The following is a 16,279-nucleotide window of genomic DNA, read 5'->3' as shown; positions in this document are numbered from 1 at the left end:
AATCTGAGTGACTATACTAAGAGCTTTAAACTCATCTCTTTTGAACTTCGTAATGATTCCAGGAGGGAGGACTTGGCTCAACCCTAGTGAGGAAACTTGTTCAGGAATTTTCCCGCAGGTAGTAGGAGTCAGTATGCAAATCCAGGTCGGGAGCCCTGCTTGCAGTCTGTCTTTGTGATGCCACCTAAATGCTTTCCTGACAGTACAGTTTTTATGGCATCGTTGCACATTGTTAGTGTGTCAATCCCTAAAATAAACAAGGCATTTGAATGACCTTTGGGTATTAATATTTTAATTAATGGAATACTTATAATCTGGTGATGTGTTGTCCCCTTTATAAGGGATGCTAGTTTAGACTCATATCCATGAGTATCTCACCCACTCGCCTGTGCAAAATCTAGTGAAGTCACTTTAACCTGTTGTTTATTTTTTTGTTTTTCCCTCAATTACTTCAGAAAGGGGTGGGAGGAGACTGAGTTTTCCCGTTAAGCATTTATCTTCTCTAAAAGGGCAAAAAACCAAGAATATTGGATGCAAAAGAGTTTATCAGCACCCTTCTAAACTGGCGTCTGACTGAGAACCTTCCAAAAAGAAAGTGACCACAGTGGGGAATTACTTGGGAAGATGAGCTGCAGGGATGCGGCTTCTGGAAGAGGCAGAGAGACTAGAATCTTCAATAAAGGCTCTTGAATACTCGATGTTATTAGAGTTACTGGACATAGAGTGGGGAAAATTTTTTTTGCCATTTTGCCATTTTTACCTTGACATCTCATTATGAGACTGCATGCATGGTTTTAGTGAGCTTATTTAAAATTTAGGAATTTTCTCTTTCCCAGAACTTTGGGTATTTATTTTCTTTTTAAATTTTTTTAAAAAATTTATTTATTTATTTTTAATTTCTTTTCAGTGTTCCAGAATTCATTGTTTATGCACCACACCCAGTGCTCCATGCAATGCATGCCTCCATAATACCCACCACCAGGCTTACCCAACCCCCCACCTCCTTCCCTTCCAAAACCCTCAGTTAGTTCCTCAGAGTCCACAGTCTCTCATGGTTCGTCTCCCCTTCCAATTTCCCCCAACTCCCTTCTCCTCTCCATCTCCCCATGTCCTCCATATTATTCCTTATGCTCCACAAATAAGCAGAACCATATGATAATTGACTCTCTCTGCTTGACTTATTTCACTTAGCATAATCTCTTCCAGTCCCATCCATGTTGATACAAAAGTTGGGTATTCATCCTTTCTGATGGAGGCATAACACTCCATAGTATATATGGACCACATCTTCTTTATCTATTCTTTGGGTATTTAAATGTGTATTTTCTCCCTTTTATTATTTGTGAATGGAGGAAGGCATGAGTTCATTGTAATTTCTTTCAAATAATTTGCTTAGTTTACAATAATATTGTTCAATATGGGAAAGCTCAATATTGGGAAAGCCCCAGGTCAGTTTTAATTATTATGGATAGTTTTAAGTTTCTAACATTATTTTTTTTAACTTTTTTTTTTTAAGATTTTATTTAATTTTGACAGAGAGATCACAAGTAGGCAGAGAGGCAGGCAGAGAGAGATGGGGAAGCAGGGTCCCTGCTGAGCAGAAAGCCCAATGTGGGGCTTGATCCCAGGACTCTGAGATCAGGACCTGAGCCGAAGGCAGAGGCTTAACCCTCTGCCCAGGCTCCCCAAGTTTCTAACATTATTTAACTACCCAAATAGCCCAGTAAATTCAGAAAGATTTTATTTATTTATTGTGAATACTAGTTTTTACTTTGAGAAAAAAAAAATTACATCACTTGGTAAGTGCCTATGATGTGGCAGGTGCTTTCACAAAAAATTTCTTCATATTTTCCCATGAGTTAATTTTTTCAGTGACAAATTACTAAGGTTCTCTGCAAAGTAAAAGAAAATTCAAGTCAAAGCAGGTTTTATAAATATGTAAATAAATGCACTTACCCAGCTTTCCATGCCCATGACCAGAAAGGTGGTGACAAGAATGAAACTGACCATCTTCACCATCTTCCCCACTGAAACAGCTACAAGAACAAAAGTAATTTCATAAACATCTTTACTGTGAATTTTTCACAAGCCCAGTGTTGGGTTCAGGTTCAACATGATCCATGAGGTCGAATGTCGCTCCAGCTCCAGTCTGAGAGTCTTCAAGGAAATTCTCCTGGACTTCCCACCCTTCCCTCATACAGAATGATGCTCTCTGTTACCTTAAGTAGGATAGATCCTTTTCAATTGCAGAAACAGAGAAGGGACCCTGTCTCTCTTTGAATGTCCAGTGGTTAATGGACTGCTTGTGCAGACAAAGCAAAGGCTCTTTAAACACAAAGACCTGGCTCCATGTTTTGGCTGAGCCACTTCCTAGCTGTGTGCCCTCAAGCAACCAACTAAAATGCTCCTGACTTATAAATGGAAATCTTAATTTCTACCTGACAGGACTGTGGCAATCTTGACGAAATACTTTTAGATATTCTGTCACAGGATAAGTGCCTAAGGAACAGTAATTCATTTTGTATATAGAAAACTGCTTTTATTTTTTTTATAAAGATTTTTATTTGTTTATTTGACAGAGATTACAAGTAATCAGAGAGGCAGGCACAGAGAGGTAGGCGCAGAGAGGCACAGAGAGAGAGAGAGAGGGAAGCAGGCTCCCCGCTGAGCAGAGAGCCCGATGTGGGGCTCGATGCAAGGACCCTGGGATGATGACCTGAGCCGAAGGCAGAGGCTTAACTCACTGAGCCACCCAGGCACCCCTGCTTTTATTTTTAAAAGAAGAGGGGAAAATGACAACTAGAGGGAGTGATATGCATTGTTTTTCTTGATGTTTTAATGGATAGTCAAGTTACCAAGGGGATATAAATCTTTAAGCTCTGTTTAAAGTTGTAGAGGAAACCTCACTTTACCACTTCCTGATATATTTTTTTTAAATCCCTCTTGAGGGGCATCTGTGTGGCTCAGTTGGTTAAAGGGTCCAACTTTTGATTCTGGCACAGGCCACAATCTCAGGGTCATGAGATCAAGCCCCACGTTGGGTTCTGTGCTGAGCGCGGAACATGCTTGAGATCCTTTCTCCCCCCTCAACACTCCCCCACCCTCCTCATGTGCACGCTCTCTCTCTCTCAAAAATACAATACAATATAATACAATCACTTTTGAAGTCATGAGTATTGATGAAAAATTTTGTTCATCCTCAAAATAAGTTCTGTGTGCTGCCAGTGATTTTTCATAAATTTTAGAAGGTAAGGAGCCTAGAAGGGCAGAAATGTTTACATAATCTTCAAACAGATTTTATACCTATGGTTTCCAGAAAAGAACTGGAATCAACTGAATTATTTGTTAGCCTATTTTTATCCTATAGAACCTATGACCACTGGGTCTTTTCATGTATCTCTTTCTCAATTTTTATGTAATTATAAAGGTGATGCCTAACGTTACTGCCCACTAGGATCACTTGGGGAGCTTGAAAAAAATCTCCATGCCCAGGAATTCAATCAAATGTCTAAAGGTGACAGGTGCATGGAATTTTTAAAACACTGTTGATTCCAATGTTTAGCAAAGTTGGAGAAACAATGATTTATGGACTTAATATATAAAAAACTTTAAGTCTATTATAACAAAGTAGTTAGTTCTCAGTCCTTCTGAGGCCAACAAAAACAGTTAAAGAAAGGGAAAGACAATTAACATGGCCACCTTAGGAAGCACTTGGGAAGTAAATTAGAATATGAGTTTTTAGAGTATGTGAAATTCATGCATTACAGAGAGTATAGTCTGCTAGATTTAACTGTATACTTTTGCTTCTAGATTTTTTTTTACTCTAAGTCTAGAACTGTGCTGTGTATATAAACATCTACTTTAATTCTTAAATAACTCTCTAAGGCAAGTACTATTAACCTCATCATACAAATGAAAAGATCAGAGAGGTTAAGTCACTTTTTCTAAGATCACATAACCAGTTTATGGAAGACCCAGCAATCGGGCTGAAGGCGTTCCACCTTGACGGCCCATCCCCTTAACCTGAACTCCACAGGACCTGCCTTGCAATCCACATATGCCTGCAACACACAGGGAAACAGGCTGCATGGGCGAATGGGGGCCGTCCGTGTGCTCTTCTGCCATGAACATCAGCCTTGCTCCTGAGTGTGGCTGTGACTCATTTGTTCCTCAGACATGCACTTCTCCAAAGGAACATCAGGTGAATCTGACAGGAGAGGAGACAGCTGCCCGGTAGCAGGGGCAATCTTGAGGGAATGGCAGTATTCACAAGCCTTTACTGATTATCAGCTCTGGGCTCCGCCCTGCGCTACACCCTGTGGAAGACTAAACATGGCAGCCTTGGAGGGGCTGCCTTGGGTAAGCCTGGTGGTGGGTATTATGGAGGCACACATTGAAAATAACTATTAAAATGGAAATTAAGGATAATACAAATGAAGTCTACGTGAAACCATATGTAATTAAATAGAGAAACCGAACATTCCCAGACCACCCCTCAAGACAAAATTAATTACTTCCGCTACTGTGACCCATGCTATATTTACAGACCAAAATAGCAGTTATCCACTCGATAAACATTGTTTGCATGCCTGCTCTGCTCCAGGCACTGTGCCAGGTGATGGAATTCTCATGGGGTCAGTTTTTTGCATGTTTTTAACTGCTTAGAATTAGATTTTTGGAGGCACCTGGGTGGCTCAGTTGTTAAGGGTCTGCCCTTGGCTCAGGTCATGATCCCAGAGTCCTGGGATGCAGCGGACCTAGGGCTCCCAGCTCAGCAGAATGCCTGCTTCTCCCTCTCCCACTTCTTCTGCCTGTGTTCACCTCTCACGCTGTGTCTCTCTCTGTGTCAAATAAATAAATAAAATCTTAAAAAAAAAAAAAAAGAGTATAAGAATTTTGAAGGCAAAGTCCCCACCTTGCTCATTGTTGTATCCCTAGCATGTAACTTGTTACAATGAACCAGATAAAAGTTTAGTTGCCTCTGCAGAAAATTTTCTTCAGGAAGGAAAAATCTTTCTCAGAGGCGAAAATGTCTTTTCCTTCCCATAAAACTGGTCTGTTTGCAGTGACAATACTTCCTCCTTCCTTCTCTATGTTTATCCTCGTCAAGGGGAAAACAATGGGTTGTGCATTTTTGAAAGTAAGCCTTAGGAAGGGGGTAGAGACTTCTGGTTGGATTGAACATATGAATTTATTTTCTCTTTCTCAAAATGGAGAAGATATGAACGGACAAGGTCATAGAGAAAGGGAGCAGAGGAAACTCCGGGCATGCAATGTCAGCACATCTGTGGATGTCAAAAGCACATGAAGGAGCTGGCAAGGCTGCTAACACTGGGGGCAGCTGCAGAAGGGACCATCACAAGAAGCAGGCTAACTTGCCCTGCGATTCCCCAGCTGGGTTCAGGGCTAAAGACATTAGTTTGCTTCAAAGGCAGGGTTGAAGGTGACAGGTTGACGCTCAGATTCTCACCAAAACCTTGAGTAGCCCATGAATACTGTTTCTCTTACCCCATCAGACAACAAGGCTTACTTTGCACTAACGTTGAACCAGAGAGGCTCTGGGTAGCAGGACCACAGGCATGAGGGAGGTCAGGGGAGAGTACTTCGTTCTACAGGTTGAAATAGCCCCCGACCTACACACCCCGCCCCCCCACCAGGATATGTCTGTCCTGGCAGCCAGGCAGCCCACTCTCTATTCCTCCCGCCACTTTCCAGGCCAGAGAGCATGGGGGTTCCTCTCTGGAGGAATGAATAGGCTCATGGGAAAGATCATCAGAGGCTAAAACATTGGGTGATTCTCCAACAGAAGCACCTTGTCCTTGCCTAATCATTCTCCAGAGAAGCCCACGGGTTGGCAAGCCTCATTCATGCACACCAGAGAGGCAGAGGCTTAAATTTTGCCTATTTCTTTCAAAGGAGTTCTCTCTGAAGGGAGGTATATATTAAGTTTCTTTCTGTGTCTGCATTTACGTCACAGCCTAAAAAAGAAACACTTAAAGGGGTCCCGGGGGTGTGGGGGGGGGTTCAGTCGGTGAAGCGTCCAGCTCCTTATTTTGGCTCCGGTCATGATCTCAAGGTCATGATATCCAAGTCCTACATCCAGCTCTGCACAGAGTGAGGAGCCTGCTTAAAATTCTGTCTCTCTCTATCCTCTCTACTACCCCACCCCCACTCATTTTTCCCTCTCTCCTTTTTTTAATTTGAGAGCGAGAAACAATAGCAATCAATTTTCCATGAAGATGTGTAATTTACCTGTTATAACTTAATCCTTCTATCTAACATTGTAACCAAAATATACAGAAAGAAGTGGAGTGCTGTATAAATCACACTGCTAAGTGGGCAAAGAAGTCAGACAAAATACAAGAACACATGCAATAACTCATTGCAGAAAAGCTCTCCTAAGCATTTGATGATCCAGTTTTTTCAGTGAGTCATTCCTTTTATTCATTCATATGATATCATTTATAGTAACTTAATTTAGGAGAACTGATATTTTACTCTGTGATCTTAGGAAGCATTTAAATTCCAAACATTTGTGGGGTACCTGTTTAATGTCAGGGGCTATGTACACTAAAAGCTTTTATATATAGCTTATATTAAATATATTGAATTACATTTAAAATATTAGTTTGTATTGGGGCACCTGGGTGGCTCAGTCAGTTAAGGGTTCCACTCTTGATTTTGGGTTCAGGTCATGGTGTCGGGGTGGTGATATTGAGCCCATGTCAGCTTTGTGGTGGGTGTCAAGTCTCTTAAGATTCTCTCTGTCCCTCCATCCATCCCCACTCATGCGTGCACACATGCTCTTTCTCTCTCTCTCAATAAAATATTAGCTTAGATTAAAATATACAGGAAATTAGATTTAATTATGGCATTAAAATGGCTTCCAATGTAAAAAAAAAAGTCGCCCCCCCCACGCCCTGCCCCCCCCCAGAGCTTTTAGAGGGGAGAGAAGTGAGAAGAGAATTGCCAAGGAACAGAATTATGAGCAATTTGGAAGATGAATAGGTTTGTTATCAATTAATATTTTCCAACTGATAAGATAATCTTGGAATTATATTTCTAAAACTTTTCTAGATGGCTTTTACATTTGTCATGAAAGACAAAATCACCTCCTTCCGGATGCCAACCACCAACTACACTAAAGAGCCTTATTTACAATACATCCCTGTCCTCAACTTTGCATTGCAGATATTGAGATATTTGCAAATTTAGCAAAATTCAGATAAAATGAATACCCTAACCAAGGGCATCTGATGTTATAAACAAACACATTTCTATTCCCATCATGAGGGTAGTCTCATGTTTCTTTTGTCTGGGAGTTCTTGGAGGGATCTGTCATTACCATTGGTCCATCTGTCAACAGTCTGTTTGTGGGGGAAAAAAAAAAGCCAACAGAAGCATAAAATCTTACTACAATTTTAACAATTTACTTCAGATATATTGTATATATTTAGGTATGGAGACATTTCCACCTTTCAAATTAGGCAGAGCAGTCAAACACTGTTATAGTAAGATTTACTTTCTTATAGCTTTAGCTATGCCAGTGGTATACTCTTGTTCATTTAAATGTTAATTATATGCAATTACGGCCCTATAAAATACCAATGTCCCTAAAACATGTTTCTTCCTTTCACCCATCAAAATAAAAGATGGGAAAAAATGGGATGAAAAAAATAATCAAATTACTTTTAATGACTATACACCATAAATCACTTGGGAAAACAATATAGGTTGTCAATGTATCTACTGTTGTCTGTATTAAATTTCAACAATTATCAATCAATTAATTATTAATAAGTATTTATAATTATACCATTAAATACAATAAATAATTATACCATTAAACAAAACACTATATATTAATTTATTATTTATTATATAAGGGAAATTTATTAATAGACGTAATAATAGATATTATATATAAATATTAGAATATTAATAGTATAATATTTCATTGGAAACAAGACTGATCTTTCTTAAGAAAAGCTGAGATGGTAAGTGGTACTCTCTAAAGATCATCAAAAAGGAAAGGCTCTCCATGCAAGACTTGAGCTTGTCTTAGTTGTTTATAAAATATATGTAATATTTCCATACTTGAATCAAATACTTCAAGGACAGTGTTTTCTGCTACACTGCTTATCTTCTTTTTTTTTTAATTTTTTTTTATTTTTTTTTTTAGAAGATTTTATTTATTTATTTGACAGACAGAGATCACAAGTAGGCAGAGAGGCAGGCAGAGAGGAGGAAGCAGGCTCCCTGCTGAGCAGAAAGCCCGATGTGGGGCTTGATCCCAGGACCTTGGGATCATGACCTGAGCCGAAAGCAGAGGCTTTAACCCACTGAGCCACCCAGGCACCCCATACACTGCTTATCTTCTGAGTTACCTTTTTGCAAAATAGAGAGGTAACTGTCCTTACACTTTAATATTATTCCTAATTCTCTCAGTTAACATATTTTTCAGTACTAAATAAGATTGTGATAAAATTATGATTTAATTATGTTCATTTAACCAACAGATAGTATATTAAAATTTAAAAATTTTTTAAAAATGTAAGTGGAGAAAATAGCTGTGTGCAACCTGGCAGAAGGTTCTCACCAGAACCCAATCATACTGGTACCCTGATCTTGACTTTCCACCCCTACAACTGTGAGAAATAAATTTCTACTACTTATTAAAAAAACAATAGCTTTGCGCAGTGGCAGTATCATAGCCAATGAGGTTTATCCGAGGCGCGATTATTGCTAATTAAAAAAATAATAATGTAAAAATTCTAATTTTAGGGCTGCCTGGCTGGCTCATTTGGAAGAGTATATGATGCCTGACTTCAGGGTCATGAGTTTGAGCTCCACGTTAGGTGCAGAGATTACTTACATAAATAAATATTTTTTTTAAAATTTTCATTGTAAAAAGAAAAATAAATAACACTCCATATGTAGAAAACAGATATAATTGAAAATTGGGATATGAACCATTATTTGTACATCAATGTTTATAGCAGTATTATTCATGACAGACAAAAAGTGTGTGGACAACAATCCAAATGTCCATCCACAGATGAATGGATGATCAGAATGAGATATATACACACAATGAAATGTTAACCTTGAAGACTTTATGCCAGGTGAAACAAGCCAGACACAAAAGGACAAATGTTGTATGTTTCCTCTCATACAAAGTACCTGGAGTAATCAAATGCCTAGAGATGTATTATGTGTATTAATTTGAAGTATATGAAATTGCCATTTTGGAAGGTCAAAAACATCCAAATGTACACCATTTCTTCCAGTTCAACTTAATATGTAAAGAAAGGAACACCTCATCATTAAGGAAATTGAAAAATATATTCAAATATAAAGAAATATTATATATATGTTTATGTTATAGAAGTGCCATGAAATGAAAGACTTGATTCTTTTTGTTTCTGCTGTATCCCACTGCTTGGTAGGTAGTTAGGTACCATATCAGTTTTGAAGGGCTGCTGTAGCAAATTAGCACACAGCGGGTGGCTTAAAGCAACAGAAGTTGATTCTGTCACATGTCTGGGGGATAGGAGTGTGAAATTCAGGAGTCACTGTGGCCATGCTCCCTCTGCAAGCCTCTATGAAAGAATGCTTCCTTGCCTCTTCTAGCATCTGGTGGCTGCCAGCCATTGTTGGCATCCCTTGGTGTGTGTGGCAGCAACACTCTACTCTCTGTTTGCCATGTGAACAACATGGCTATCTTGCCTCTGCGTGTCCCTCTAAATTTCCCTCTTCATACTAGGACACCAGACCACTGGATTAGGGTTTGTCCTAATTCAATATGACCTTACCTTAACTTGATTCCATCTACAAAGACACTATTTCCAAATAAAGTTACATTCACTGGTAATGGAATTAGCATTGAATGTATCACTTTCTAGGGGTGCAATTCACCTTGGTTCAGGTACTTGACAAAATATTTCGTGAGTTGAGGAGAAGAAAATTTATGAATTAAAGTTAGAATTTTAGAAGTTCTCAGCATCTGCTATTATAATTTTACAGTTGTTTATTAGAAACAAATTTTTTTTTAAGATTTTCATTTATTTAAGAAGAAGAGAGCAACAGAGAGCACAAGCAGGGGGAGTGGCAGAGGAAGAGGGAGCAGCAGACTCCTCATTGAGCAGGGAGCCCAATGTAGGATCATGACCTGAGCCAAAGGGAGATGCTTAACCAACTGAGCCAACCAGGTGCCTGAGACCAAATTCTTTTTGTCTGCTGAATTTATTAGATGTCTCTATCAGATTCCCTCCATCATCTCCCCTCCTTCAGCAGTGACTGAGAATATTCCATAAACTATGACTTTTGTAAAGTTTTTATTGATTTGCAAATATGACATTGTGGTGTGTGCAGCTTATCTCAGTTTTGAAGAGATATTTGAATTTATAAAATCCCAAGAGAAAATAAATAACTGGAATACTTTAAACTTAAAACCTAATATAATTAAAATTAGGCCATCTTAATGGGCTAAAGCTATTATCATACCTATCTCATAATAAATTATTAGTTTATTAGAAACTTTGTATTTAGTAATAAATATATTTTTTCATTTAGTAATAAATATATTTCTCAATCAGAATTACAACAGCTCTGCTGTTATTTTTAAAAAATATCATTTGTACTTTTATGGTTATTTATCATTTAATTTTTAAATGTGTCATAAAGTTCAAGTAATAAAAAGTAAAATTTACCCCTCACACGATGGAAATTTCTTAACATGTAATCAATGGTAGAGTTATAAACACATGAAGTTTTCCAATGTTACAGGAAATAAGAAGTAAGAATAATTGTTTATTATAAGCAAACAAAAGAAAATAAAGATGGAAAATAAAAATATTTTTAAAAAACACATAAAGAGATTTTGGAAGTAGAAAGCATTCTCTTATGAGGTTAATACATGGGGTCAAACTATAATAAAAGGAAGTGAGGTCATTCAAACATCATCATCACTCAAGAAAATAAGGTTCAGAAAGGGTAAATTATTTAGCTAAAGGAAGAAAATAAACTTTCACTAAGTATATTTACATTAACCGGGGAGATGAGTATAACAGTATGATGTGATACCATTTATTTGTGACTCTGATTCAGATTGTTCTCCTGACTGAAAAGAAACCAACACATTTTCCTGGATTATTGATGGGGACTTTTTCTTTTTCTTTCCAGTGGTGAAAATAACGTCTCATTTTTCTTATGTGATAGTAATCAGATCTTCATTGTTTTAATCCACTACCAGCTATCAGATAAAATACTGAGGAGTCCATAATTCAAAGTTATGAAATTTTTGTGCCTTCCAGACTTTGTGTTTATGCTATCTGCTGAAATTAATATATTTTCTTTGGTTCATCAAGTTCCCTTTTGTATTTGTGGGGTCAAGTACTTTATTTCAGAAATGAATAAATGTGAAATAAGTCAAGCAGAGTCAATTATCATATGGTTTCACTTACTTGTGAAGCATAAGGAATAACACAGAGAATATTGGGTGAAGGGGAGGAGAAGTGAGTTGGGGGAAATCGGAGTGGGAGACAAACCATGACAGACTGTGGACTCTGAGAAACAAACTGAGGGTTTTGGTGAGGAAGGGGGTGGGGTTTGGGAGGGCCTGGTAGTGGGTATTAAGGAAGGCACATACTGCATGGAGCACTGGGTATGGTGCATAAACAATGCGTCTTGGAACACTGAAAAAAATAAAATAGGGGCACCTGGGTGGCTCAGTGGGTTGGGCCTCTGCCTTCCGCTCAGGTCGTGGTCTCAGGGTCCTGGAATCGAGCCCCGCATCTGGCTCTCTTCTCCGTGGGGAGCCTGCTTCCCTCTTTCTCTCTGCCTGCCTCTATGTCTACTTGTGATCTCTCTCTTTATCAAATAAATAAATAAAATCTTCAAACAAACGAACAAAAATAAATAAAATAAATTTTTTTTAAAGAAAAAAAAAGAAATGAATAAATTAGCTTAAAAACTTAAAGAGCTTCAAAACAAATTATGGTCTTATATCTGTGTCTGCTTTTGGCTCTTGTATAAGAGACAGTGTATGTTGAAAGAACTCTGGGAGATGCTGGAAGATTGTATAACACGTATACATAGTGCTACACATGAGACTTGGTAGAAAATAAAGGTCCAGTAAAACGTTTTGGCAGGCTCTGTCTCCTGGTGTCCTGAAATTTCCATTTCCTCTCCATTAAAATCATCAAATCTGATCTTTCCCAGAGAAAGGACAAAACCTCTAGTCTGGCAACTCCTTCAATAATAAGGCCTTTCAATCTGTCATTATAAATATATATATATATTTATAATGTATAAATATATTATATATTATATATAATACATATAAATAAATATATAAAATATTATATATTTATAATATATAATACATTATATATAAAATATATATAAATATATATTTTAAAGTCATCATATTAATTTGATAATCTTTAGAATAATTCCTGAGAATATTTCAAGTTATTGAAATTTTTCAGTGCCCCTTTTTTTTTTTTAAAAGATTTATTTATGTATTTGAGAGAGAGAGAGGGAGAGAGTGTGCACACATGCGTGAGGCAGGGCAGGGCGGCTGGGGGGAGAAAGAGAGAGTCTTAAGCAGACCCCATGCTGAGCCCAGAGTCTGACATAGGCCTCCATCGCAGGACCCTGAGATCATGACCTGAGCTGAAATGATGGTCTAAAACCCCCAGGCAAGCCCCCACCCATTGTAATCATAATTCTAAACATCTTCTACAATGTTGAAGAAATGTTTAGATATTAGGTATTTCAAGTGCTTTGAAAGTCTGGTCTCTGTCATTCATCATAGTAAATCTTGTTATTTTGTAAATCTGGTTCATGATAAAGTGGTATCAGATTATTTAATTCCTCACTATATAGTTGTATTTCTTTTATAATGTTTTTGCTTTAGGCTGTTTCAAAACTTTGAATTTTTATAAAACTAAAATAGTTTTCAAATGGCTATTTTTTGTGTACTATATTATTTGATATAAATTATTCTAAGTCTCTAAAATCCAATTTCCTCCTCAGTAAAATTTTTTAAACTTTCTTGATAGAGGAGTAAACATAAAGGCAAAAATATTGTTTTAAACTGGAAAGTTGTATAGCTAATATATAACTTTTAAAAACAATTACAAAACAAAAATATATACTAATGTAAAAAATTTTTAAAATGGTGTTTTAAGCAAGCTATCATGAAAGGATGCAAGATAAAAGAAATAAGGAGAAAGAGCTATTGAAAGAACCATGTTTAGTAAGTTAGCATTGACAAATGGACTACACCCTTAATGTAAGACAGTTACTTAAAAATTTACCCATACACACAGATTTAGAGACTCTTTTTAGGCATTTTCTTCCAAATTTTTTATCATTTTTCTGAAAATGGAATATAACAGTATCTTTGTTATTTATTTTAAACATTTACACTCAGTGAAAGCCTAAAAAGCTAAATAAGTTTGATTCCCAAAAGATAGAAAAAAAATAAAAGCATTTCTGAAGATTTTACTTCTGGAATGGAAATTTTAACATTTTCTATTTTATTTTCTATCTTGCATATTAAAACTGCAAATCCCATTATTTACATCAAATTCTCATCCAATTCATTCAAAATGTGCTAGGAGCAGAAAGGAGATATAATTCTAAGTATACTTTCTAAGTTACAGAGGTGGTTTTCTCCCAAGTTAAACCGACTTTTCCTAAAAGCCTATGATTGTTTCCTGAGTTATGCTTAATATCATACCTACATAATCAATTAGCATTATTACAATTATATCAAAAGCACAGAGATGTTAAATACCTTGCTGAAGTGAAAAATGATCAGAGACACAGCTCAGACTAGGTGTTGTCACTCTGCCTCCCAGGATCCTCTAACTGCATTCAGAATTTGTAATTACTTCTCTGTTATTTGATTAGAAATAGGGACAATGTTGATTCTGGCTTTAATCCAGAAACAAACAAATGAGGAAATCAGTTTAACTGGAAAGAAAGCTAAAAACAGAGATTCAATGACACAGTACCAGATGTTTTCCTTTTTTCCTTCCTATTTGTATGAATTTTCATGAAAGATCTAATAATGTATCTTCATGAAAATACATCTCTGATTTTTAAAAACTCTTATATTTGTGCTTATCTGGAGAATTTTTGTACTTGAACTTGGTAATGCTCACTTGAAGACTAAGTAAAACCAAAGATCAGTTGAAGATTTGCTTTATAGTACTAATGATAATAAACTTGTACCTATAAAGATATGGGTCCATATACACTATGGAGTATTATGCCTCCATCAGAAAGGATGAATACCCAACTTTTGTAGCAACATGGACGGGACTGGAAGAGATTATGCTGAGTGAAATAAGTCAAGCAGAGAGAGTCAATTATCATATGGTTTCACTTATTTGTGGAGCATAACAGATAGCATGGAGGACAAGGGGTGTTAGAGAGGAGAAGGGAGTTGGGGTAAATTGGATAGGGAGGTGAACCACGAGAGACTATGGACTCTGAAAAACAATCTGAGGGGTTTGAAGTGGCTGGGGGGTGGGAGGTGGGGGTACCAGGTGGTGGGTATTATAGAGGGCATGGATTGCATGGAGCACTGGGTGTGGTGAAAAAATAATGAATACTTTTTTTCTGAAAATAAGTAAATTGAAAAAAAATGTCATTTCAACTACAATATGGAGAAAAGCCTAATATTTTTAGTTATAAAAAATGTGGCAAGCTAATAATTGCCAAGATGAAATGGCCAGTTTAGTTAATCTTTAAGAAAAACAAAAATTTCCTGAGGTGCAAAATTACAAAATTTATGTGTATGCATCAATTACACCCTGAACGAGTTGTTCCTTTTGTTTTAAACTCTAGAGGATTTTCAAATGTGTAACACTCAACTTGTTAGTTCCTGGCTGAGTAATAGTTTCAGACTGGAAATCCAGGTTTATCATTTCTTTTTTTGTTCTGATGTAACGGAAGCTTTTGTTTGCTATTCGTTCTGTGATCCTTATTTATTAACTCAGATTCCAGTAAAATATGGAAGTTGTGTTTTCTTTCTGTTGTTTGTTGTTTTCTGCACTCAAATATTGCCAGTGTTTGACCTTCCCATTAAACATTTTCCTGCCACTCACTCAGAAATTGTAAGTTTATGAAGAAAAAGCTAATCCTGATTATTAACTGGAAAGAAAAACAGGTTAAAGTTGAGGGGGAAGCCATTTCGAGGTGTGGCTTATATTGAGCTGAAGACAAGGCTCAAAAGACTCCAGAAGAGCTGTTTACTTTCCCTTTAACTGCTTAGAAGAATTTAAACAGAGGGTCTGAACCAGGAGAGACTTTATACCAAGGAGAACTTTTTGTCAAAAAGACATAACTGGGGGCACCTGGGCAGCTCAGTTGGCTAAACATCTGCCTGTCTCAGGTCATGCTCCCTGCTCAGTGGGGGGTCTGCTTCTCCCTCTCCCTCTGCCCCTCCCCCACCCACCTGGGTTGTGCATGTGCTCTCTCTCTCTCAAATAAATAAATAAAATCTTAAAAAAGAAAAAAAAAAAGAAAAGGAGAAGAAAGAAAAGAAAGACATATCTGCATGGCATGGCAAACATTTCTTTATCAAACTTTTGCCCTACTCATCTTTCAGTGGTTTTTCTTCCTCTCCTTTTGAAGCGAGAAACCACTATCTGCTATCAACTGCCTGTCTGCCTTTCGGGTCTCTGTCTTTGGGGCTCTTATACATACAAAGTTTGTGTTTCTCCTGCTATTCTGTCTTATGTTAATTTAATTATTAGAATAGTCAAAGAACATAGAAGAATTGAAAGGAAAAGTCTTCCTCCCTGACAAAGTGATTTACACACACAGGAGAGGAAATTATACAATCATAATTGTAGAGAATTCAAGCTGCTGGCATTAAATGTCAAAAACAAAAGTATGGGATTATTTGGCTGATTTGATAATTACCCCAGTGGTAAAATGAAATATTTTGAAATACAAACCTATTCTTTCCTCCTTTTATCCCTTTTACTGTCTTCCCAGTCAGGCATTTGTTAAGCCCTGTGCTCACATCATCAGAGAAGGGACTGTAGTAGCCATAACAATGGGTCTCACATGTGGCACACTTATGTATCAGACATGGGAAATACAGAAACCCATTCAGCCACAACAGCCTTATGAGCAGATACTGTTATCATCTCCCTTTTACAATGAGGAAACCAAGGCACAAAGGTTTAAGTAACTTGCCCAAGGTCACACAAGTAGCACATGGAGGAGCCAGGATTCAAAGACACTTGGGCTG

At 37.2% G+C, this 16,279-nt stretch overlaps 1 protein-coding gene and 1 pseudogene across 3 annotated transcripts in view; one reads left to right on the top strand and one right to left on the bottom strand.

Annotated features, from left to right (window-relative positions):
- Positions 1–16,279, bottom strand: part of FGL1 (fibrinogen like 1) — a 63,271-nt gene that overhangs the window by 16,386 nt on the left and 30,606 nt on the right. For 2 of the 3 annotated variants that reach the window (XM_044225493.1, XM_044225495.1), the window contains exon 2: positions 1,957–2,036. In XM_044225493.1, the coding sequence (XP_044081428.1) occupies positions 1,957–2,036 (80 nt within the window). Of the gene's footprint in view, positions 1–1,956; positions 2,037–13,807; positions 13,864–16,279 lie in introns of those variants that run through there. The other variant, XM_044225494.1, reaches the window with a different exon arrangement.
- LOC122890619 lies at positions 8,689–8,799 on the top strand (annotated as a pseudogene).

Source organism: Neovison vison, chromosome 11, assembly GCF_020171115.1.
Source record: "Neovison vison isolate M4711 chromosome 11, ASM_NN_V1, whole genome shotgun sequence".
NCBI classification, from domain to species: domain Eukaryota; kingdom Metazoa; phylum Chordata; class Mammalia; order Carnivora; family Mustelidae; genus Neogale; species Neogale vison.
The sequence above is the reverse complement of the archived record's forward strand: the minus strand, read 5'-3'. Positions and strand labels throughout refer to the sequence as shown.